Below are 20724 nucleotides of genomic sequence, written 5' to 3'. Positions count from 1 at the left end.
CTTTAGCAAGACCGGGATCGGCGTTTTGTTGTTATCGACAGCGCGGCAGCCTCGATCATCATTGGCTTCTTTTGCCATTTGGAGACTTTTTTCTTCTTCAAAACCGAACACTGAAAACCCCAAGTTCGTCAAATGTCGGCCGAACAGCTTCGACACCTCGGTGCAGTAAGAGATTGCAACAGAGTGGGATTTGATGATAGGGGATTCCCCGAGAGCAGGACGAGATCAAGGCCAAACTCAGCCTTGACATTTCATATCTTGACAATGTGTGTGCTGGAAATCCATTCTCCGCCGACTTGCTGCTGCTGCTGCTGCCATCTCCCAAACATCAAGTACTGATCTACTCTGCCATGATGAGCATCGGGCATCTCAATGAGTTTGTTCCAGGTTATTCTGTGGCCTTCGGGGGGAAACTCGGTCTTGTGAGCTTGTAAGTGGAACACGCCTCCTTCACTACCGGCTTCTTCAATCCCGATACAACGTTTCGCGACTTTGGCCATGGGCTCGGCTTTGAACGTGTTTTCGATCAAAGGTCCGCTTTCGAGTAAAGAGACGGCTTGTCGGCGCACGACCGGATCGCGACATTTGCACGCAATGAAGAATAGAGAAGGGAGGAATCGAGTCTCGAATACAAATACCGGACGGCCGCCTCCACTGTTGCGCGTTGCGGCGGCGTGACGTGCATGCTCGATCATGGCTTGGAACGGGGTTATAAAATGGTCAAAGACAGTCTCGTCCATACTTAAAGACGTAGCAACCCATATATAGTAATGGCTGAACCCAACATTCAAGAGGGCAAACCGCTCAATATCGTCTGGTCGAGACACGGTGTCTGGATTGCTGCCGACAAAATGTCGAAGAGCGGAAAGCCACTTCGATAAGTTTGCCTCGATAGAACTTTGCCATGACATCAGGTCAGGAGATGGTTTCCAGCCTTTCTTCGATACACTAATTTTGATTTCACCCACATGGACGATAAATTCATGAGCCTCGCTCATCAAAACGTAAAGCTCATCCCTCGCATCCTGTAATGTGGAAAACTGATAGTGCCGTTCCGGGCCATCAACAGCAACAACAGGACCACCACCGGCACCGGCGCCGGCGCCGGCGGCAGTAGCAGCACTTCTTTTCACTGGCAAGCCCTGCGAGATGGCCATATGGCGCAGCAGTGCTCGAACCGTTTCTTCGAGCGTTACTTCACGTCGAGTTGTGGAAGAGTGTCCACGTTGATGATGGTCTGACACCGGTCCGATCATCGCCACCGCCCGCCGATAAAGTGCAGCGGCCTCGACATGGTCGTCTTGCACGCATTCGATGCAAATGTATAATATGCAACTGACGAAGGTGATGGTGGTGGTTGTTGACAACACATTTTCGTTTGAGATTCGTTCTTGCAACTTGGCGATAGATTGGTTGTACCATCTCAGGGCTCTTCGATGCTCGTCGGTCACTGCAGGTTGTAGGATCTTCCTTCCAGGGAGCGTCCAGGTCGGCGAAAACTGCGGGTGGCGAATGAGACAGGCGAGAGAATTCACAGCGTACCAGATGACGGGGTCCGAACGACTGAGCTGGGGAATAATTTGGTGCCAGAAGGCTTCGTCAACCATGCGGGTACAGCTGGGCACCACTTTCTCCATGAAGAACTCGAAAGATCGCAGCTCCTCGGGCTCGGCGTGGTTATGAGCTGTAGTGGAAACGAGGCGGCGCAGATTGCCGAAGCTCGTTGCCCCCGCAGCCGCCCGAGATGCATGTGAACCGACATTTTGGCCGTAGCCATCACACTTTCTGCCAGTGCCCAAGCACCTTCTGCAAGCTGGCCGCACTTCGTCGCACTTTACCTTTCTGATTTTGCAGGTAACACAACCGTTGTTGGACTTTGTGCTTCCAAGGCGACCTCTCCTGGGTCGTGACGAGAGAGGATTCATCGCCCCCAATGTGGATTATCTCAATGCCCTCGTCTGCATGCATGGAATCGCAGCAATACATGGTCAGTTCGCGACGAGTCTAGATGGATTGGTAGTTCAGCGTACAGACAATTGAGGGAACACCTCTGACGAGGCTGAGGCCAAGCCTTGGCACCGAGAGGAAAAAAGATCTTCCGAAGCGACGACGTGAACGACCGAGAACTCTCCCTGCGGCTTACCGACTACCCAGCGTTGAGTTGTAGACGGAGATATCGGCCTCGAGAATAATGGTCCGGCAAATCCGAGTGGAAGGTTCCCCAATACCTATACACAGAGTCCATCGTAACTGGCAGGCTCTTGGATTTACGGTGATTAAAAAGAGGAGACGGACGATAGGTTTTTCGCCCGAGACCACCTAAGTACCTATGTCCCATGGTACCTGGTACCTACGGTACTTGAGTACATACCCACAAAATATGGGAATGACTTACGACGGGCAAGAACCTGGAGAACGATACAAGACCAGACGAGACGACACGAGAGGTCTGTCGCCTGCCACATGCGCGATACGATTCCGCTCATCTCCTGCTCTATTATACCCCAAGCAAGCGAGTGAATTTTGTAGTAATCTTTTAGATGGTGCTAGTCTTCTATGGAGCCTTACAGTAGGTAATGCCATGACTCCTATCCACCTGCACCTCTACAGCACATGCTAGGTGCCCATGCAGCCATGGTACATAGATACACTTATACACACATATAAGAGAGAAGCGCGCTCCGTGCCTGACCTGTGTATGCTCTAAAAAAAGTTTTTGGGTTCTTCACAACCTGGCCTTGCGCGGCCTCTCAGCGTCCTCCTTGTACAGTTCATCCAAGAGGGTGCGAAACCTCCTGACCGCGACGGGCCTCTTCAGCTTCAGGGTCGGCGTCAACAGCTCGTTCTCAATGCTAAAGGGTTCGAGCAGGAGCTTGAAGCTCTTGACGCGCTCGTAACCCGCAAATTTCTTCTTGCGGCCACACTTCTCCAAATCCTGGAGCACGGCCTCTTTGACCTTGGGGTCCTCGCATGCGCGGAGGAGTGCAGGGACGTCGGTAGGCGAGATGTCGCGAGACAGAATTTTGGACGCGAACGGGGCAAATACGTCCGGCTGGATGCCGAAGATGGCGACAAGTGAGGTCTGTGACGAGTCGCCGTGCACGAATGCTTGCGCCAAGTACGTGCATGAAGACAAGTACACGCCTTCAATGCGTTCCGGTGAAATGTATTCTCCTTGCGCGAGTTTTAGGACGTTCTTGCGACGATCGATGATTTGGAATCTGCCCCTCTCGTCCACACTGGCAATATCGCCGGTCCTGAACCAGCCATCCTCCGTAAAGGCCTTGGCGGTTTCTTCCGGGTTCTTATAGTATCCCGTGAATACAGACGCACCTCGGAGCAAGAGCTCACCACGAGGATATGGTTTGTCTTCGACACTGTACTCCATATCGGGCACCGAGAGCAGACACGCTTCCACACAGGGGACAACACCACCACAGTTACCAACGGTAAAGTCGTCGGCTGGCTGGGTCAGCGCGATCGCGTACGTTTCCGTCAACCCATAGCCCTGATAGACCCTAGACGACAGAACGACGCGGAGAAATTGTTGCAACGAGGGATCAAGGGGTGCTGAGCCCGACACAATCGCCGTTGCGCGGTCAAGACCCAAGGCGGAGGAGACCTTGCGACCCCAGATCCGGTCGTAGATCACGTGCCGGTAGGTTGGGCTTGGCGCAGCGGATCCTGGGGATTTCGACGCCGGATTCGAGTTGGCCAGTTTCGTACGGACAATGTGGCGGCTCAGTGCCCCCTTGACGCCTGGCTGCTCGACTGTGTTGGCCTTGATCGCTCCACCAAAGCGATTCAACAATCTAGGGACTGAAGCAAAGTTGGTAGGACGGAGGAGTTTGATGTCGTCCACGAGTTCGAGGATGTTGCCATGGAAGTAGCCGATCCGACTACCACTCCAGATCGCAGTGTGTTCCAACAAGCGGCCGTAGATGTGGGCAAGTGGTAGGTAACTCAAGACCACGCCATTCTCCTTGACTGAAATAGAGATGAGCGAGGAGGACGTGGCTGCCACGCACATTGCGTGGGTGAGAAGGACACCTTTGGGTGCTCCCGTGGTCCCAGAGGTATAGTTGATGGTGATGGGATCTGAAGGTTTGGGAGGGTTGTTGGGTTTCCCTAGAGTTGCTCCAAGTTTTTCCACGGCTGCAAGAGAGTAGATTTTGAGCCCCACGTCTGCAGCCATGGAGTCGAGCAGCTGCTGCTTAGACAGTTCCGGCTTCTCGTTCAGGGTCGGTTCAAGAGGGTCTAGGACGACAAGGAATTTGAGGTGAGGGAGGCGCTGCTTCAACCTGATGAGGGTGGGGACGTGTGGCAGAGAGCAAACGACCGACGCCAGTTCGGCGTGTTGGATGATGTATTCAGACGCATCAGGACCGAGCGTGTCGTAGAGAGAGACCGAATACAGCGACTGGGACATGCAAGCCAGGTCCGTGAGTTGCCATTCAGGTCGGTTCTGGCACCATAGTCCAACGCCATAGTTCGCGCCCTGGATCCCTTCTCTTGCATGCAGCTCGACGAGTCCTGCGCCGAAATCCGACCTCCTCTTGCGGACTGTCTCATAATCTAGCCATTCGTAGGGACCGTAAGCTTGCTTGGAGGAATCGTAGGGTCGGTAGCCTAGACACGGAGCGTGAGGCCATCTCTGTGCGGCGTATTCGAACATTTCATGGGCCGTAGTGACAGAGGGATCGAGGGTCTCGAGGACGCCATCGCGACATTTCCGATGGCGGTAGACGAGAGTGCGGTCAGGTTTCTCCGAACCAGACACGGTGATGGAATACGGCTGCCCCTTGGGAGGTGGTTGGTAGTATTCGTCGGCTTTTTGCGCATAGAGCGCCTTGGATGAGAGAAGGGGCATGATAAGGGCGGCCGACGAAAGCAAGGACGAGGACGAGGACGTGCGAAAGAGACCAAAAAGGAAGAGAAGAAACGGTCAATCAATTACGGGGTCTCCAGGAAAGCGGAAATGGAAGAAAAGGAAAACTGGATCGATGGAGTCAAGGGAGGACAATAACATAACTTGCCAGTTCTGATCTGACAGGAGGTGGGAACTGATTCGGGGCCGGCGTCACTCAGTTTTCCTGCGACTTTTGACTCGACAAAACTTCCACTCGTAAAGGGGGGCGCATGTCTGGGACCAAAGAATGAATCGAGAATGCTCGGTGTGGCATCTCATGGCATGTCATCTGCCCTGCTCCCTTTCTTGGGCTGCGTACCTGCGGTTGCAGATGGTTCGGGCGGAGGAATAATCACCATCATCATCATATGCCACGCCACCAAGTGCCACTAACCACTAATAACTACGACGCGATCTCCATCACATCAAGTTAATGCCACCAGAATGCCTCGGCATCCCCGATCTTAGCCAGACAATTGCCAGGCTCTATTACTTGTAGTGGCAAGCTCCCGAGTAAGTGGACCAGACCAACGGACATGTAACCAAAGATGGACAGCAGTTGGTAGACTGCCTGACTACACACACGCAATACTGGATACGGAATACGGGCTCTGGGGGTTAGAAGACTCGGCGAGCCTTGGGAGTTGCAACATCTCACCGAGCTGGGCGAACAGATTTCCTCGTGATATTATTGGAATTGCCGAATGCAAAAGGGTGTCCGAGCATGTGAAAATGAAAATATTCAAGTCCATAATTGTCGCCCTACAACCACCATCATCACCGATTGGCTGTCGCAGCTGGTCCCGGAATTCCCCTTTCCAGCCTCACCGAGTGGCTTGCAGCTCTCCAGCTCTCCGGCTCTCCAGCTCTCCAGATTCTACGTGGTATACTTCTTTCGCTTAGACAGCACCAAGGTCACTCCTTCCTCCCCCTCTGTATCGCTTTAGGTATAACGAAGCCTCTTGTGTTCCATGTCACTCTCTTGTCGGTTGAACTCCATCGTTCTAGAGGTTCGGCCCTGTATCCAAATGTGTCATCAGGATCCCTCTTCTGCATCGCAACGTTCCATGAAACGAAATAAGAACAAAGGTCAGGGAAATCAGGTAGCCCCACTGAGTGCTGCATCACCACTTGGCTTCGCACCAGCCGCTGCGTTGTCCTTGTTGCCCTCTGCATCCGGTCGTGCGGCTTCGCTGGCAGCAAAACTCTGCTCAAAGTCGTGAATGATGTCGTCGATGTGCTCAATTCCAACACTGATTCTAATCATGTCTTCAGTGACGCCCGAGTCTATCCGCTCCTGCTCGCTCAGTTGTTCGTGGGTTGTCGACCACGGATGAATGGCGAGCGTCTTTGCATCACCGACACTGCACTCTGATTAGCGGGCACAGCTTTGGGACAATTCAGGAAAGAATACTCACTTGGCGAGGTTGGAGATAATCTTGAACCCGTCAACCACTTGCGAACCTGCAGCAGAGCCACCCTTGACACCGACAGACATGACTCCTCCAAAACCACGGGGAAGATATTTCTTGGCTAGTTGATGGTAGGGATGGCTCTCGAGCCCAGGATACGACACCCACGCGACGTTGGGATGTTTCTCGAGCCATCTGGCCAGCTTCAGAGCGTTTTCTGCAATCCTCTCGCATCGTAAGCTCAGTGTCTCAGTGCCTAAGATGAATTGCTGAGCGTTGAATGGCGACATGCAGGATCCCAAGTCACGCAAGATCTCTACACGCACTCGAATGAGGAAAGCCAGAGGGCCAAAGGTATCAACAAATTTCAAGCCATGATAGCCGGGAGCGGGATCGTTGAATTGAGGGAATCGTTTCGCGTTAGCTGCCCAATCAAACTTGCCTGAATCGACAATGATGCCACCAATCGAGGTGCCGTGGCCGCCAATCCATTTGGTGGTGCTGTGCACCACGATGTGTGCACCATGTTTGATCGGCTGGCAGAAGAAGCCACCGGCGCCAAAGGTGTTGTCCACCACCAAAGGCACACCCTTGGCATTGCAGATTTTGGCAATAGCCTCAAAGTCTGGGACGTTGTAGCGAGGGTTGCCAATGGTCTCGACATAGACAGCTTTGGTCTTGTCATCAATAGCTGCCTCGAAATCTTCGGGCTTTTCCGAGGTCAAAAATTTGGTGTGAATCCCCAAGCGCGGGAACATGACTTTGAACTGGTTGTAGGTACCGCCGTACAGGTTGGATGTCGAGACGATGTTGTCCCCGGCATGCGCCAGCGCCGCAATGGTCATGAACTGGGCAGCTTGGCCAGACGAAGCGGCAACAGCAGCAATGCCCCCTTCGAGGGCCGCAATTCTTTTCTCCAAGACATCCACGGTAGGATTCATGATCCGGCTGTAGATGTTCCCAAACTCTTTCAGGCCAAAAAGCCTGGCGCCATGAGCGCTGTCATTGAAAGTGAACGAGGTGGACTGGTAGATGGGGACAGCGCGAGAGTTGGTGGCAGGATCTGGCGAATGGCCAGCGTGGACCTGAAGGGTCTCGAACTTTTGAACCCAGTCGTCCGAAGGCATTGTGAAGATCGCCGGTTCTGTAGCAGGATGGGCTTTGACAGCTCAGCTCAAGAGGGGAGTGACACGAGGTGGTGAAGTACAAGACTGCAGGCTTGCTAGAATGGCTGGATTGCTGAAGAGAGGTTATATGTTTTCTTAGTAGAGGAATGGAGGAGGGGAGAAGGAAGTTGGTCTCGGGTCAATGGCCACGAAGAGATGCACCAGTGACCTTTGTGAGAATAGCTTCTGAAGATGGCGTGCAAAAGAAAGAAAAGTCTCTGTGAGCTCTGGAGGGGTTCCTCCCTCGTAAGCTCTCAGTTGGTCACCTTTTCCACCAGCTTCGAGTGCCTCAAGGCCAGTTTCCCCGCATTCGAAAGACTCAATCGGACGCGGTGCTAAGAATTGCGTGATCGGGCCATCAACCCACGTCAGTTTCCCAACCAGAAATCCTCCTCGTATCTCGACGAGTGCACAAACTCAAAAAGCGAGAGAGGAGACGAAGAAAGAACCGACACTTGCTTACCCATGTTCGTTTCCCCAGTTGGTGACTTGGCTGCGCTGCGCTGCATTGCGCTGGGAAGTGAAACTGCGGAGCTCGACTCTGCAAGAATCCCATGTACAAGCAGCAATGCGAATAGCCTTGTCCCAACTCGGTCTAGGTGTCCTTTCGGGTGGTTGACCACTTCTGGTACCTGGCATGGCTGCATGGGAAGCCGGAATTCATTCAGTTGCTAGATGGCTATTATCTTGTTATCTTCCCATTCTGAGATCCGAGGCTGAGGAGTTAAGACGATCCGGCCCAGATTCTTCGGATCCGGAACGGAGATGGACGTCCACTTAGCTAAGCGAAATTCCTCGAAACAGAAAAACTACTAGAACCAACGGAGCTGCAAGATCCATGACGGTGTGTTCATCGACTTTGTGAGCCCTGTGGTTTTCTTGTATATGCAAGAATAGGAACAGTCAAAGCAGACGACATCACCCATGGCTCTGGGGCTGAGCAGCATAAGCCATGATCTGCGCAATCAAATAATACCCCTGCGCGGCCACAGGCCAGCCTTTCTTGAATTCCGCTCGTCCAAGATATTCATTGTTTTCGCGGTGTGCTGGTCTGTCTTCACTGTAGGTACCTCCCTGTCAAGAATTCATGGCGGTACAGGTGCTCACCTCGGTCCAGGATGTCTTCCTTTACGGGGTAATCGTTCCCGTCATCCCCTTTGCCCTCCAAGATCGAGTCCATGTGGACCATGATGATACGCAGCATTGGGTTTCGGTCCTGCTCTCCGTATATGCAGCTGGATTGCTAGTGTTCGCTCCGATCTGTGGCATCATGGCCGACTGGACCAGCTCTCGCCGTGGGCCATTTCTTGCAGGCCTGGTCATCCTTGCCGGGTCAACTTTGATGCTATGCTTGGGCAAAACCATCCCAGTGCTAGTGGCGGGAAGGGTGTTACAAGGAGTGTCGGCTGCCGTGGTATGGGTGGTCGCCCTAGCACTTTTGGCTGATACGGTGAGTGAGCAAGAATCAGGTCAGGCTATTGGATATGTCAGTCTTGCGACTTCGCTGGGGGTCTTGGTGTCGCCACTGATTGGCGGTGTGGTATACGAGCGGTCAGGGTACTACGCCGTGTTCGGGGTGACCTTTGCGGTGATCGGATTTGATATCGTCTTACGACTGGCCTTGATCGAGAAGAAAATCGCAGCCCGATGGCTTGAACCAGAAACTACCTCAGATCAGCCAATATCCACCGCCCCCCTTCAACAGGATATCGAACTTGACGATCGAAATAATTCAACCGCTGTGGCCGAGAAAAACGCAACAACAGCCGTCGCCGAGCCTTCTGTCACGCGTCCTAAGCGAAAATTACCGTCCATCTTGATTCTGCTCAAATCGCGACGTATTCTGGTGGCGTTCTGGGGGAATCTTGTGGGGTCCATGACCTTTACGGCCATTGATACGACTCTTCCCTTGTATGTGAACCAGGTTTTTGGCTGGGATTCTCTGGGAGCCGGATTGACTTTCCTGGCATTGATTGTGCCAGGCTTCGCAGGCCCATGGATAGGACATCTGACAGACAAGTACGGTCCGCGCTGGATCGCAGCGTCTGGGTTGCTGCTGTCAGTACCCTTTTGGGTGTTGCTGAGGCTGGTTGACCATGACACGGTCGGCCAAGCAGTCTTACTGTGCGCCCTGCTGGTACTTTTGGGAGCTGCTACCGCGCTTCTCTTGACCTCACTGATGGCAGAATTCAGCAAAGTGTGCGATGCAAAGGTGCGGCAGGAGCCGGATGTCTTTGCTGGGAAGTCTGCGTATGCCCAGAGCTATGGGATCTTCAATGTGTCATGGGCCGGAGGGAGTCTGCTCGGGCCATTGGTATCGGCCGCCGTCAAGAATGCTTCGGGCTGGAAGACCATGACGTGGACCATGGCACTGTGGTGTGCGGTGGGGATTCTGCCTACTGTTCTGTATTCGGGTGGGATGATCTCGCGGGAGAAACGACGTGGAAATGCTGCAAGTAGTGGCGAAGTGGTAGCTGTTGAGAGTGCCTAGAGACGCGCAAGGTGGGACAATGACATGACCGTAAGGGAGGGTGAGACGTAGCACCAACTCGTGATGGCGTCTCTCTGATGAGGATCGTGGTATTGGTGACGATGGTGATGGTAATCAGAGATGGTGTTGTGTTGTGCTGTCGAATCAATCACCGTGACGCGGTTGAATCTGAAACGCGGCCCCTGCGCATCGCGACTGTCGCAGCCTTGGCCCCAACAAACTGCGCCGCCTGCGTTTCTTTGATCTCCATCATCTTCGTCTGTTTCATCTTCTTCATCTGCTTTGTTCTCCGACTTCGATCAAAAATGTCAAACACCATCGCCCTCCTCCCCGTCGTGACCGACCACAGACCGTCCATGCAAGTCATCCCCTCCGATATGATCTCAAACAGCCAATCTTGCTGTCCCCCCAAAGCGTCGTCTGTGTCGCATGTGGGACAAACGATGCAAATGCTTGACAGACATGGCTGATTGCTTTATGAATACCTTGTCTCGCCCGTTCCTTTCCCATTTCTCTACCTGACAGAGATAAAAGTTCTGACCATCTCCTTCTATTCCCACATTCGCGCCGGCTGTGAGTGTGTTAGTTGTATTAATACTAGCAGTTGCAATCTTTTCGGCGGGTCTCAAACTTCAACTTCTGGGCGTCAATATTTTGATCAATTTAAATTCATTTGCCCTCTCCGCAAAACCGTTAGTTGAATCCATCATAGTCGTTGACGACCTCCTCCAACCGTATCCGCATCTCTCAGATTCAGGGTCCTCACTCTCGTCACCAGAGCCTGTCTACATCGCCAGCAAGCACAACAACCAGCGTTCATCCAAAATGTTTCTCAGTCCAGTCCTCATCCTCCGCATCGTTCAAGGAGTGTTGGCTTTCATCGCCATGGCGCTTGGAGCAACAGGTGTGTTCTGCACTTGTTGCTTGAGAGCGATGTGAACTGACACGATGATTCAGTGGCCAACGTCCTGAACACCCACCGTCCTGCCCTCGATGTCCCTGCTGGGGTTGTCTTCTTCATTTTCATCACCGTCTTCACCTTGCTTGTCACGGTTCCCTATACAATCTTGACACCCCGCTACTTCCCAGTTCTGGCTCATCCATTTGCCATGCTCGCCGCTGAAACCACCACGTCCATCTTCTGGCTGGCAGGGTTTGCCGTTATGGCAGATCGCTTGCGCAGAGCAGACATCTGCGAGGTCGGGGCGTGTGCGTCCGCTACAGGTAGTGTCGTGGTTGGGGTATTCGAGTTGTAAGTCGGAGTGATTTCATCCCTCCTGGCTCTTGTTGACCGACTCAATAGTGTCCTCTTTGGAATCACTGCCTTCTTCGCCTTCTCTCATATCTTTCTGGGTGACAGATTCAGTGCGAACAAGCCCCAAAACAAGCAGGGGCAGGTGAACCGGGCCGGACTTGAGCTCGTGTAAGGCCAGAAATCAGCAATCGGTGTAGCTAGCAAAAGACAAGAAAGAAGAATAATACTGCGACTCTGACCACATTTTTACTGCTGACACCCGCCTCAAGCCTCAACTCGCCTCATTGTTGCTTCACTTTCGTCGCTATGTTGACAAGGACGGTGACCTGGGCGTGATTCCTTGTATTTTCAGTTCTTCAACATCAACGTCGAAGTCGAAGTCGGGGGCGTGCACACCCGACGCACTCATCCGCCCTTCCCATCGTCGTTGTTGTCATGAAAGCGTCCTTGTCGTCCATCGAGATGACACCAAGTTGTCAATTTGAGGTAAAAGCCATCCATCCATCTTTCGGACGCCTTTCACACAGCTCAATATACTCTAGAAGACAACAGACGCCAAACGCTCAACAAACACGTCTTTCTTTGAGACGCATGAAGGCTCCGTTTCCATTCCCGAGCTTTGGTATAGAGCGTCCGCTGTATCGTCATCGCCATCGCCATCGTCCCTCTCGCTAGCTAGATCCCCCTGAAATATAGTGTGGTACATATGTCTATCATGTCGTGTCGTGTCGCATGATGTCATCTAAAATTTAGGTAACGACAATTAGTGTGCAAGTGTGCCGACCACGACCGTGAGCAGAGGCACTGTGCAAGCAGGACGCGAGACGCAAGATACAAGACAGAGGACACCTGAGAGGCGGATCCTCGTCCACATACATACCTCGGACGAGGTACATATATCTCACAAAGACAAGCACATAAGAGTAAAGGAGAGCGAAAGGCAAAGGGACGGATTGTAATAGAAAGGGAAAAGCGTGAAAAGCATGAATGCAACCCCTGACCTCCCGAGGCTGAAAGTGACCGATTGACTGACAGATATTAAATGGATATCCAGAGACACTCAGTTTGTCATTTAGTGTAGGACTTTTTTCCAGTTATAATCTGAAATCCGAATCCGAATCTGCATACAAATCAACATCCTCCCTCCTCAATCTCTCAACTCAATGTCTGTGCGTGCACGCTTGCAGAGAGAGCAACTATATCTCGTCGCAGTAATTAGGCAAGAAAATTCTTCGCTCCAAGAAGAGGTCGGTCTTAGTGCACAGCTAAAAAGGAGATTTTCACACAAAAGCCAATATAAAGGAGAGAAAGAGGGAGAGAGAATAGAAAGAGAACCAAGCCCAAAATGTAGGGGGCTTCCACCGCAAGATCGAGACTGTACAGTTTTTCTCGCCTTTTTCTGCTTCTCTTTTCCTCCCTGGCTAGGGCCAACGAACTGGCTCTCTGCTCCGAACATATCCATCTGTGGGTGATACAGGTCATGACCGAGGACTCAAGAGCGGAAGGTCAGGAAATCGGCAGCCTGCATCGTACAGTCAATGGTCAGCATAGGAGTCGAAATAATGGCTCAACGCAAGGACATGAAAAAAATCTGTGAACTATATGGCTAGATAGCAGGGGGGAACAACAGTTGCACGAGACTCACCTTGTCAATGTTATAATCAAACTTCTCCAGTGCCGCAAGACTCTCCTCGCGTGACCATCCCATGGCAGTCAATCTCTTGAGGATTGGGTCATCGTGCTCCGTACCCGTACTCAGAGCTCGACCGATTTGAGGCCGCTCAGCTTTTGAGCTTGGCGGGGGCGACGTCTGTGCTGGCGTGACAATAGTCGGGGGTGGCGAAGAGACACCCGACTGGCCTGGTGGTGGTGAGGGCGTGGAAACTTCAACGGCCTGTGTTTGACTTGGTGGGAAATCAGATGCTGGCTGTGACGACGCCGCGTTATTTGCATTTGTGTTCAGTGGTGCGAAGAGAGCGTCCCAGTCGTGAGAGATCGGAGATGTTGCCGGCTGTGCTTGCTGAGGAGGTCCAGATGTCGTGACCGCAGAATAGAAATCGTCATTCTCAAGCTTTGGAGCCCCGTTTGTGACTGGGGCTGAAGAGAATTGCGCCCGCGGGGGTTGCGGAGGAGAATCGAAAGTCGGGTCAAACTCAAGTGCAGCGTTCTTCGGCGGACTGAAGACAGCATCATCATCGTCCTCGTCGTCATCGTCTTCTTCAACTGGGGCCACCCCCACGCCTGAAAATGCAGAGTCAAAGTCAAACGGTGCACTCGCGGTGGGAGGTGGCGCAGTGGGTTTACTGTCTGAGGGGCTTCTGGCTTGGGCTTCAGGACCATATGCTGGCGGAACGCCACTAGGGGGAGGTGCAGGGTGACTAGAACCACCGGCCGTCGGAACTGGTGAAGTTGGGTCTTCACGCTCTGGTAGCAAGCCTTTGTATTCTCGGGGAAATTGGCTTGGGTTGTCCTCAGGCACTGCATCGTTATAAGTAGGCGGGGATTGTTGCGATTCCACCCCTGGTAGTGAGCTAGCATTTGATAAAGAGCCGGCAGTGGCAGGGCGTGGTGACAGGGTGCTGCTGAGCTCGGGTGCGACCTCCGGTCGCTTGCCAGTTGCCACATCGGTAGGACTCTCTCGAGGTGGAGATTTTGCATTGAAATCGTCGTCGAATTTCATGGGTGTCTCGTCTTCGCTGTATTCGCTGCTATCCTCGTCGTCGCCGACTTCCTGGATAGCAGGAAATTCTTCATTTAGTGCGACCTTCGGCTTGCCCATCTCAGCAAAAGCAGAGTCAAAGTCCGCAGCCTTCTGAGATGCTGAACTTCGCGGTATCGCGCTTCCAAAGAAGTCATCAAAGTTCTGCTCAAGGCTCTTGCTGGGCGCTGAGGGTTGTGCATCGTTCGGTTTATCACCATTGGTCGTGGCGGAGACGGCGGCGGCACCTAAACCAGCAGCCACCGCTGCAGCGCCAGCTCCAGCAGCAATCACAGTTGGGTCAACACCTGGAGTGTCAGACCGTGAACCTGGAAATGCTCCTGGAATGTCTTTCGCTTGGTCGGCTGATGCCTGACCGAAAGTTTCGTCAACAGTTGTTTCTCCGGCGGTGGGCTGAGGCAATGTTCTACGAACAGATTCCTGTTCTTCATCTGGTGCGGCGGCTGTAAAGGGGTCTTCGCTTGGGTCCTTGTGCTCAGCCGGGCTAGCGGTAGACGCAGGAGTCAGTGCTTGAGGGGTGTCACTGGGACTAAGCCTGCTGGCCGGTGCCGCAACCTTGACGGAGGAGCTGATCGAATCTTCTCTCTCAAGCGGCCTGCGGAAAGGAAGCGCGGCCGAGCTGATCTGTCGGGACTGGGGTGGAGCTGGCGGTTCAGCAGCGTCTCTAGGTGTAGATGAAGGGGCCGGTGAGTCAAGCTGTGGGAGAATTTGTTGCCCAGCTGGAGTCGATGGTTGTGCAGAGAAAGACGTTGTGGGAGCAGGACCCGCAGTAGCAAACGACGGCCCGAATATGCTGTCGAAAGCACTTTGTTGGTCCTTTGGTTCACTCGCACCGACCGCAGGTGGGAAAGTCGTGTCCGTTGTCCGCCTGAAGAATGGATTGGAGTTCGTAGATGGCGCAGGGCTCACAACAGGAGGGCTCTTGACCGTAGGCATTGGAATATTCCGGGCTTCTTCCAACTCCTTCTTGGAGGCTTCCACTTGTCGAGCCGACTCCTCGGCCTCTCGTTGCGCGTCCTCAACTTCCTTCTGAGCAGCAGCTATCTCGGCCTTTATTCTATCTCGCTCGGCCTCGTTAGTAGCTAACTGCTTCTTGTTGATTGCAACCAAACCTTTCTGTTGCCTCGCATCCGACTTGATCTTTTCGAGCTGCGGTTTGAGCTGGTCAATCTCCTGGTTCAGCTGCCGAATGCGTTCCTTGAGCGAAGCATTTTCACGCTGGTCAGATTCCAGTGCAGCACGAAGTTGCTGGTGCTGTGTTGCAAGATCTTGATGGGTCCCGTCAATCATGGCCATTTCCTGCTGCAGCCGCTTGGTATCATTCTTGGAAGCTGTTAGTTGTTCTTTGAGCACCTTGACTTCTTGAACCTCCTTTTCGTAAAGAGACCTGAGCTGAGCCAATCGGCCTTCAAACGCTTTCTTTTGAGCAGATGCGCTGGACAGCTCTTGTTCAGTTTGCCTTCTATCCGTGTGAAGTTCTGTCATTTGCGTAGATAAGCTGCTGACTTGATTGGACAAATTACCTAGTTCGCTGGTTTCGTTTGTGAGTTTCGAGCTGATCTCTGGATCTGCGTCCCCGAGCAGGTCATCGGGTTGCGCTCTCGGCTGTGGCGCTGGTGATCCGGTTGCCTGTGGGATGATACTTTGGCCAAACGAGCTGGTTGGCACAAATGGTTTGAAGGTTGTGGCCGTCGTCTGTGGGGTCAAAACACCCGGGGGGTTCGCGAACGGGCCGGCGTCAGTGCCACCCGTTGATTGAGGTACTTGGATAGGAGCGACCGCAGGTACCGTGGGAGCAGGACCGAATGCGTCGAGGCCAAACAGGTCATCGGCGGCAGAACGTGGTTTGGTCGGCGCCGCATTTTCGAATGCTGGAGCGGTTGGCTGAGGGGGAGCAATCTGCATCTTTCGCATGCTGGGAGGGATGAGAGCAGGGGGAAGAACGGATGGCAAGATGCCTCGTCCATCCTTCGTTCCTCGTTGTTGTCGGATCAAGTACATGGCCACTGCAAACTCGTCCCTGTTTAATTGGCCCTCAGAGTTGATGTCCGCCAAATCCCAAATCTGGGCCAGGATCTCCTCTGGTAGCCTAGCATTTCCGAAGAACTCGACTGCTTGCTCTCCAGTGATAAACCCTCTTCCTTGGCGATCGACAGTCGCAAAAATACTGTCGAATCGAGCTTTGTCGGCCGGAGTTATGGCCCATGGCTCTCCTGTCGACTGCGCCGACAACGATAACGGCGTACTCACTTGCGGCTGCCTCGTGATGGGGCTTTGTGGCCGGGCGCTGTAGTTCACCGCGGGAATAGTACTTGAGCCCGGACGAGATCCACTACTTAGCCGTACAGCCGAGCGACGAGTTGCAGCCTCAAAAAGGCCCGGAGGAAGTGTGCTGGGAACACCGCGCATCTGGCCTGACTTGTACGAGGCCAGAAGGTGCATAGCGATCACAAATTCCGTGACATCCAGGGCGCCCCGACCCTGCGTGTCTGAAAGCCCCCATATGCGCCCAAGAACTTCGTTGGGCAACCTCGCTTTTTCAAATATTTGTTTAGCTAGCAGTCCGGAGAGTAGTCCGTTCTCTGCGCCTGATTTCTCAAACATGGTCGAATATTCTGCGACCTTTTCTGGCGTCAAAGCAGGCACACGGATCGGGGGATGAGCCGCAGGAGTCGGGCTGGCAGGAGGTCCAGTGGATTGCTGGACAATAGGTTGAATGGGTTGAGGAGGGGGAAGGGGTTGGGCCAGTTGCTCGGATTGGGGAGTGTCAAATCGAGGAAGAGGCGCAGCTGCGACAAATTAGTTCAGTCATCTCCCGACGTTCTCAACTGAACGTACTCTGAGTTGCAAGCTGAGCTGAAGGTGAACGGCCACTTTGCGCATGGCCAATAAGTCGGAGCACAACTCCAAATCCTGCTGGCGTGAGGAAGCCTCGATTTTCGGTATCGGCAATCTGCCATATCTATTGAATCGTCAACAGGGGCGCAGAGAATCCTCTCAATATTCCCAACCTGTCCTAAGACATCCGGTGGCAGCTTTGTCCTCTCAAAGAATTTGACGGCCACATCTCCAGAGACAGCTCCGAACCCATCGGGGTCAGCTTCTTTCAGGAGCTGGCCGTAGACTCGCTTTTCCTCGGCCGTTAGGTTGAGATTCGGATGCCCTGGAATCGAGAGTGTCAGCACCCTAGCTGAATAGACAGCCACTTGAGCAGGAGGAGCAAACCTGAGGCTGCGGATCCAATCGTCTCCGACATGGCCGGGGGGGCGTGGTAGGCTCGTAATGCGATCGGGATACGTCTAGAAGTCGCGCATTGACGGCATGGAGAGGTCGAGGTAATGTTCAGGGAGGGACAAAGATGAGGCGCGGGTGATTCTGAATTAAGGCAGGATAACTTTTGATCTCGCGGGAACACAAGGACAGGCGACAACGGTTTCTAAGGAAATGGCTGGAAGTCTTACGGGGATGGAGAGAGAAATGGAGATGGACTGGATGGGGTGGATCGCGATGACGAACGAGGAGCCCGGTTGTTGCCAAGCCCTGGAGCTCTCAAGCTTGAGGCGCCGGTACGACTAAGTTTGGACTGGGGGTTCTAGGTGGTGGTTCCAAGCTCAAACAAGAGGGCGGATGTTAACCTAGGTAAATACGAATTGAATCTACCTGAGATCGAGCATCAATACAACCCCTGAAATACCAGGTGCCAACATGAAAGGAATAATTGTCAGTCTGGACGAGTGACTGGTGATGCTTGGTGTGAATGGCCTGCATCGATTATGCACCACGGATGCCAACCTACAGTATGCCATCTTGTCTCACAGAGAGAATCTTCAAGAACACAATTGACTCCCAATTCTTTGTCGACGGACACTGAGGATCAACTCTGAAATATCGCTTGCTCCCTGCACTCCTTGCAATAGACTCTCACGGGGTCGGAGAGGATACCAAACGCGGGAAGATACAAAAACTAGTGCTCAATCTCTCCCTCATCGCCCTCCTCAATGGAGTCGCTGGCCACTTCCTCGTAATCTCTCTCCAATGCTGCCAGATCTTCACGGGCTTCAGAGAACTCGCCTTCTTCCATACCCTCACCAACGTACCAGTGGACAAAGGCGCGCTTCGAGTACATCAAATCGAACTTGTGAGACAAGGCAGACCACGCTTCGGCGATGGCAGTGGTGTTGGAGAGCATGCATCTATGAAGATATTAGAAGACACGTATAGAAGGTGCATTGACATGGAACTTACACTGCGCGATTAACCTTGGCAAGATCACCGTTGGGCACCATCTGAGGAGGCTGGTAGCAGATACCAATCTTGAAGCCAGTCGGGCACCAGTCCACGAATTGAATTGTACGCTTGGTCTTCAGAGTAGCGACAGCCTGGTGCACGTCGTTGGGAACAACGTCTCCGCGGTAGAGTAAGCAAGTGGCCATGTATTTGCCGTTGCGTGGGTCGCATTTGACCATCTGGTTGTTCGGTTCAAAGCAAGACATTGAAATTTCTTGCACCGAGTGAGCCTCATGCTGCGCCTTTGCCGCCGAAACAACGGGTGCATAGGCAACGAGAGGGAAATGGATTCGTGGGTATGGCACAAGGTTGGTCTGGAACTCGGCGAGATCAACGTTCAGGGACCCGTCAAATCGGAGGGAAGCAGTGATGGAGGACACAACTATTTCTTTATCAGCCGGATCTTACCAAATGGAGGAGTGATACCCACCTTGGGCGATCAGTCTGTTCAGGTTTTCGTAGTTGGGTCGCTCGATTCCTAGATTGCGTCTGCAAATGTCGTAGATGGCTTCATTGTCTACCATGAAACTGCAATCAGAATGCTCGAGAGTTGTGTGCGTCGTGAGGATCGAATTGTATGGCTCGACCACGGAGGTGGCGACTTGAGGAGCTGGATAGACGCAGAACTCCAACTTGCACTTTTTGCCATAGTCAACCGAGAGACGTTCCATAAGCAAGGCACCGAACCCGGAGCCGGTACCACCACCGAACGAATGGAACACGAGGAAACCCTGGAGGCCACTGCAGTTATCGGCCACACGGCGAACTTTGTCCAGCACTTGATCGATCAGCTCCTTGCCGACGGTGTAGTGTCCTCGGGCATAGTTGTTTGAAGCATCCTCTTTCCCAGTGATCATCTGCTCAGGGTGGAAAAGGCTGCGATAGGCGCCGGTCCGAACCTCGTCGACGACGTTGGGTTCAAGGTCACAGTAGATCGTTCGGGGGACATATTTGCCGTTGCCTGTGCAAAACTCAATCAGCAACGAAGAGATAGGGATGATTTCCGATGCCGTACCCGTCTCGGAGAAAAAGGTGCTGAAGCCTTGGTCTGGATCAGCGGCTTTGCGTTCTTCGGTAAGGTATCCATCGGGCTGGTTCAGGTCAATTTGTGGTTGGAGCCAACGACAACGGTGCACCACCCACTTGGATTCCATGCTCGAGGCAGTACAGCTGCAACCATCAGTAATTGTCCGAGCCGATGTCTTTTGATAAGGAAGATTGTTTACCTCCCAGCATGAGTTGGCAATTTGACAGCCAGCCTGGCCAACTACAATTTGCAAATGCAGGTCAGCTTGTGGTCACAAATTCTCTGGTACAGGGGGCTTTCCAAAAGGGTCGGTCAGGGACGCGTGCTTGGATCGTCACGTACCGTTCAAGCTGATGACTTCTCTCATGGTGAAAGGGTTCCGGAGAGGGATGAAGAGGAGATGAAGGAGAAGATGTGAGATGGATAGATGCAAGACAAGTCAACGGACGAGCAAAGGATTGGAAGAATCAATTGTTGATGGGGGAGAGAGGGTGCAGTGGGTGCAGTGGTTTGCAATTGTGGGGTGGCTTCCAATTGTTGACAGCGCGCTCTTTCTTTCACCGCCTGTCCCCTGCCCCATGCAGCCAATCACAACGGCTGTCTCTAGTGACTCCACCTGTTCGCGTTACAGCCAATAAAGTGGCCGCTGCGGAAGCGTTAATCAACTGCGCCATTCACGACAAACCACCGACATCATCCTTCATCTCCTATTTTCTCAACACAATGGCTTATACATTTATCATCGTCTGGCTTCTGTGGCCTTACTGTGCCTTCGCCAATGTGGAGAAGGTCATTTTCCTTGCTCCTGCGGCTGGCAATCTACCCCAAGATGCGAGTATTGACAATCTGTTGCTGACACGCCTGTCGGAACAATATCCAAGTGTTAGAACTCACATCAATGCGAGCTTCCCAAGCACAGACTTCCCAAAGGGAATTGAGAGCTGGTTCTTACTCGAAGGTCTGCGCCCCGGAAGACGGTATGAGCTTCGAATATGTTGGTTGGCAACTGTAGGAGGATGTCCTTTCTGGTAGCGAACGTGGCTGACTCTCCCCAGCAACCAACATCCTTCTGGCTCTATACGCATTCTCTGGATCATACCTTTGCAACGCCCAACCTCCTGGCCTCACTGAGTGACTACGCTTATGCACGGCATGCACAGCTTGGCTCCGAAGATAGTCGGAGCCTCCTGCAACGGAAAGCCGAGGCCAGTACAAGCGATGTCGGGTCAACTTTCTTGTTCCTCCAGGTGCTCGCTGCTGCAGACTATTTCAGCCTAAACCAGACACTCATGGAGGTCGTGCCTCCCGTGGCCGTCGACATAATCTTGGACCCATACGTCCTCAACGTCTTGCCCCAGTCACTTGCTTCCACGGGATTATATCTCCTCGTGGTCGCAGTGGGCGCATGGTTCCTTTCAACCTGGATTCCAAAGCTCTTGGCCAGCCCTGTAACACAGC

The 20724-nt window shown here is 53.0% G+C and overlaps 8 protein-coding genes across 8 annotated transcripts; 3 read left to right on the top strand and 5 right to left on the bottom strand.

Moving 5' to 3' along the window:
• Nucleotides 1-251: 251 nt before the first annotated feature.
• AYO20_08140 (hypothetical protein) lies at nucleotides 252-1968 on the bottom strand (the record flags this gene model as incomplete). Its single annotated transcript, XM_022646421.1, has 2 exons — nucleotides 252-1781; nucleotides 1834-1968. The coding sequence occupies 2 exons, from the start codon at nucleotides 1966-1968 to the stop codon at nucleotides 252-254; spliced, it is 1665 nt and encodes a 554-aa protein (XP_022497677.1).
• Nucleotides 1969-2725: 757 nt separating this feature from the next.
• Nucleotides 2726-4870, bottom strand: AYO20_08139 (hypothetical protein; the record flags this gene model as incomplete). Its single annotated transcript, XM_022646420.1, has 1 exon — nucleotides 2726-4870. The coding sequence occupies one exon, from the start codon at nucleotides 4868-4870 to the stop codon at nucleotides 2726-2728; it is 2145 nt and encodes a 714-aa protein (XP_022497676.1).
• Nucleotides 4871-6008: 1138 nt separating this feature from the next.
• AYO20_08138 (O-acetylhomoserine (thiol)-lyase) lies at nucleotides 6009-7448 on the bottom strand (the record flags this gene model as incomplete). Its single annotated transcript, XM_022646419.1, has 2 exons — nucleotides 6009-6273; nucleotides 6328-7448. 2 exons carry the CDS (start codon nucleotides 7446-7448, stop codon nucleotides 6009-6011), a joined length of 1386 nt encoding a protein of 461 aa, XP_022497675.1.
• Nucleotides 7449-8574: 1126 nt separating this feature from the next.
• AYO20_08137 (hypothetical protein) lies at nucleotides 8575-9978 on the top strand (the record flags this gene model as incomplete). The annotated part of the gene is made up of 1 exon (XM_022646418.1): nucleotides 8575-9978. One exon carries the CDS (start codon nucleotides 8575-8577, stop codon nucleotides 9976-9978), a length of 1404 nt encoding a protein of 467 aa, XP_022497674.1.
• Nucleotides 9979-10803: 825 nt separating this feature from the next.
• On the top strand, nucleotides 10804-11405 carry AYO20_08136 (hypothetical protein; the record flags this gene model as incomplete). The annotated part of the gene is made up of 3 exons (XM_022646417.1): nucleotides 10804-10882; nucleotides 10936-11230; nucleotides 11282-11405. The coding sequence occupies 3 exons, from the start codon at nucleotides 10804-10806 to the stop codon at nucleotides 11403-11405; spliced, it is 498 nt and encodes a 165-aa protein (XP_022497673.1).
• A 1320-nt stretch (nucleotides 11406-12725) lies between these two features.
• Nucleotides 12726-17208, bottom strand: AYO20_08135 (hypothetical protein; the record flags this gene model as incomplete). The annotated part of the gene is made up of 5 exons (XM_022646416.1): nucleotides 12726-12755; nucleotides 12879-16741; nucleotides 16791-16914; nucleotides 16964-17115; nucleotides 17178-17208. 5 exons carry the CDS (start codon nucleotides 17206-17208, stop codon nucleotides 12726-12728), a joined length of 4200 nt encoding a protein of 1399 aa, XP_022497672.1.
• A 708-nt stretch (nucleotides 17209-17916) lies between these two features.
• AYO20_08134 (tubulin alpha chain) lies at nucleotides 17917-19393 on the bottom strand (the record flags this gene model as incomplete). The annotated part of the gene is made up of 4 exons (XM_022646415.1): nucleotides 17917-18145; nucleotides 18198-18621; nucleotides 18670-19200; nucleotides 19255-19393. The coding sequence occupies 4 exons, from the start codon at nucleotides 19391-19393 to the stop codon at nucleotides 17917-17919; spliced, it is 1323 nt and encodes a 440-aa protein (XP_022497671.1).
• Nucleotides 19394-19989: 596 nt separating this feature from the next.
• Nucleotides 19990-20718, top strand: AYO20_08133 (hypothetical protein; the record flags this gene model as incomplete). The annotated part of the gene is made up of 3 exons (XM_022646414.1): nucleotides 19990-20274; nucleotides 20322-20612; nucleotides 20665-20718. 3 exons carry the CDS (start codon nucleotides 19990-19992, stop codon nucleotides 20716-20718), a joined length of 630 nt encoding a protein of 209 aa, XP_022497670.1.
• Between the last annotated feature and the right edge of the window lie 6 nt (nucleotides 20719-20724).

This window comes from Fonsecaea nubica, assembly GCF_001646965.1.
Source record: "Fonsecaea nubica strain CBS 269.64 chromosome Unknown Scaff61, whole genome shotgun sequence".
NCBI lineage: Eukaryota > Fungi > Ascomycota > Eurotiomycetes > Chaetothyriales > Herpotrichiellaceae > Fonsecaea > Fonsecaea nubica.
This window is presented reverse-complemented; position numbering and strand designations above follow the sequence as displayed.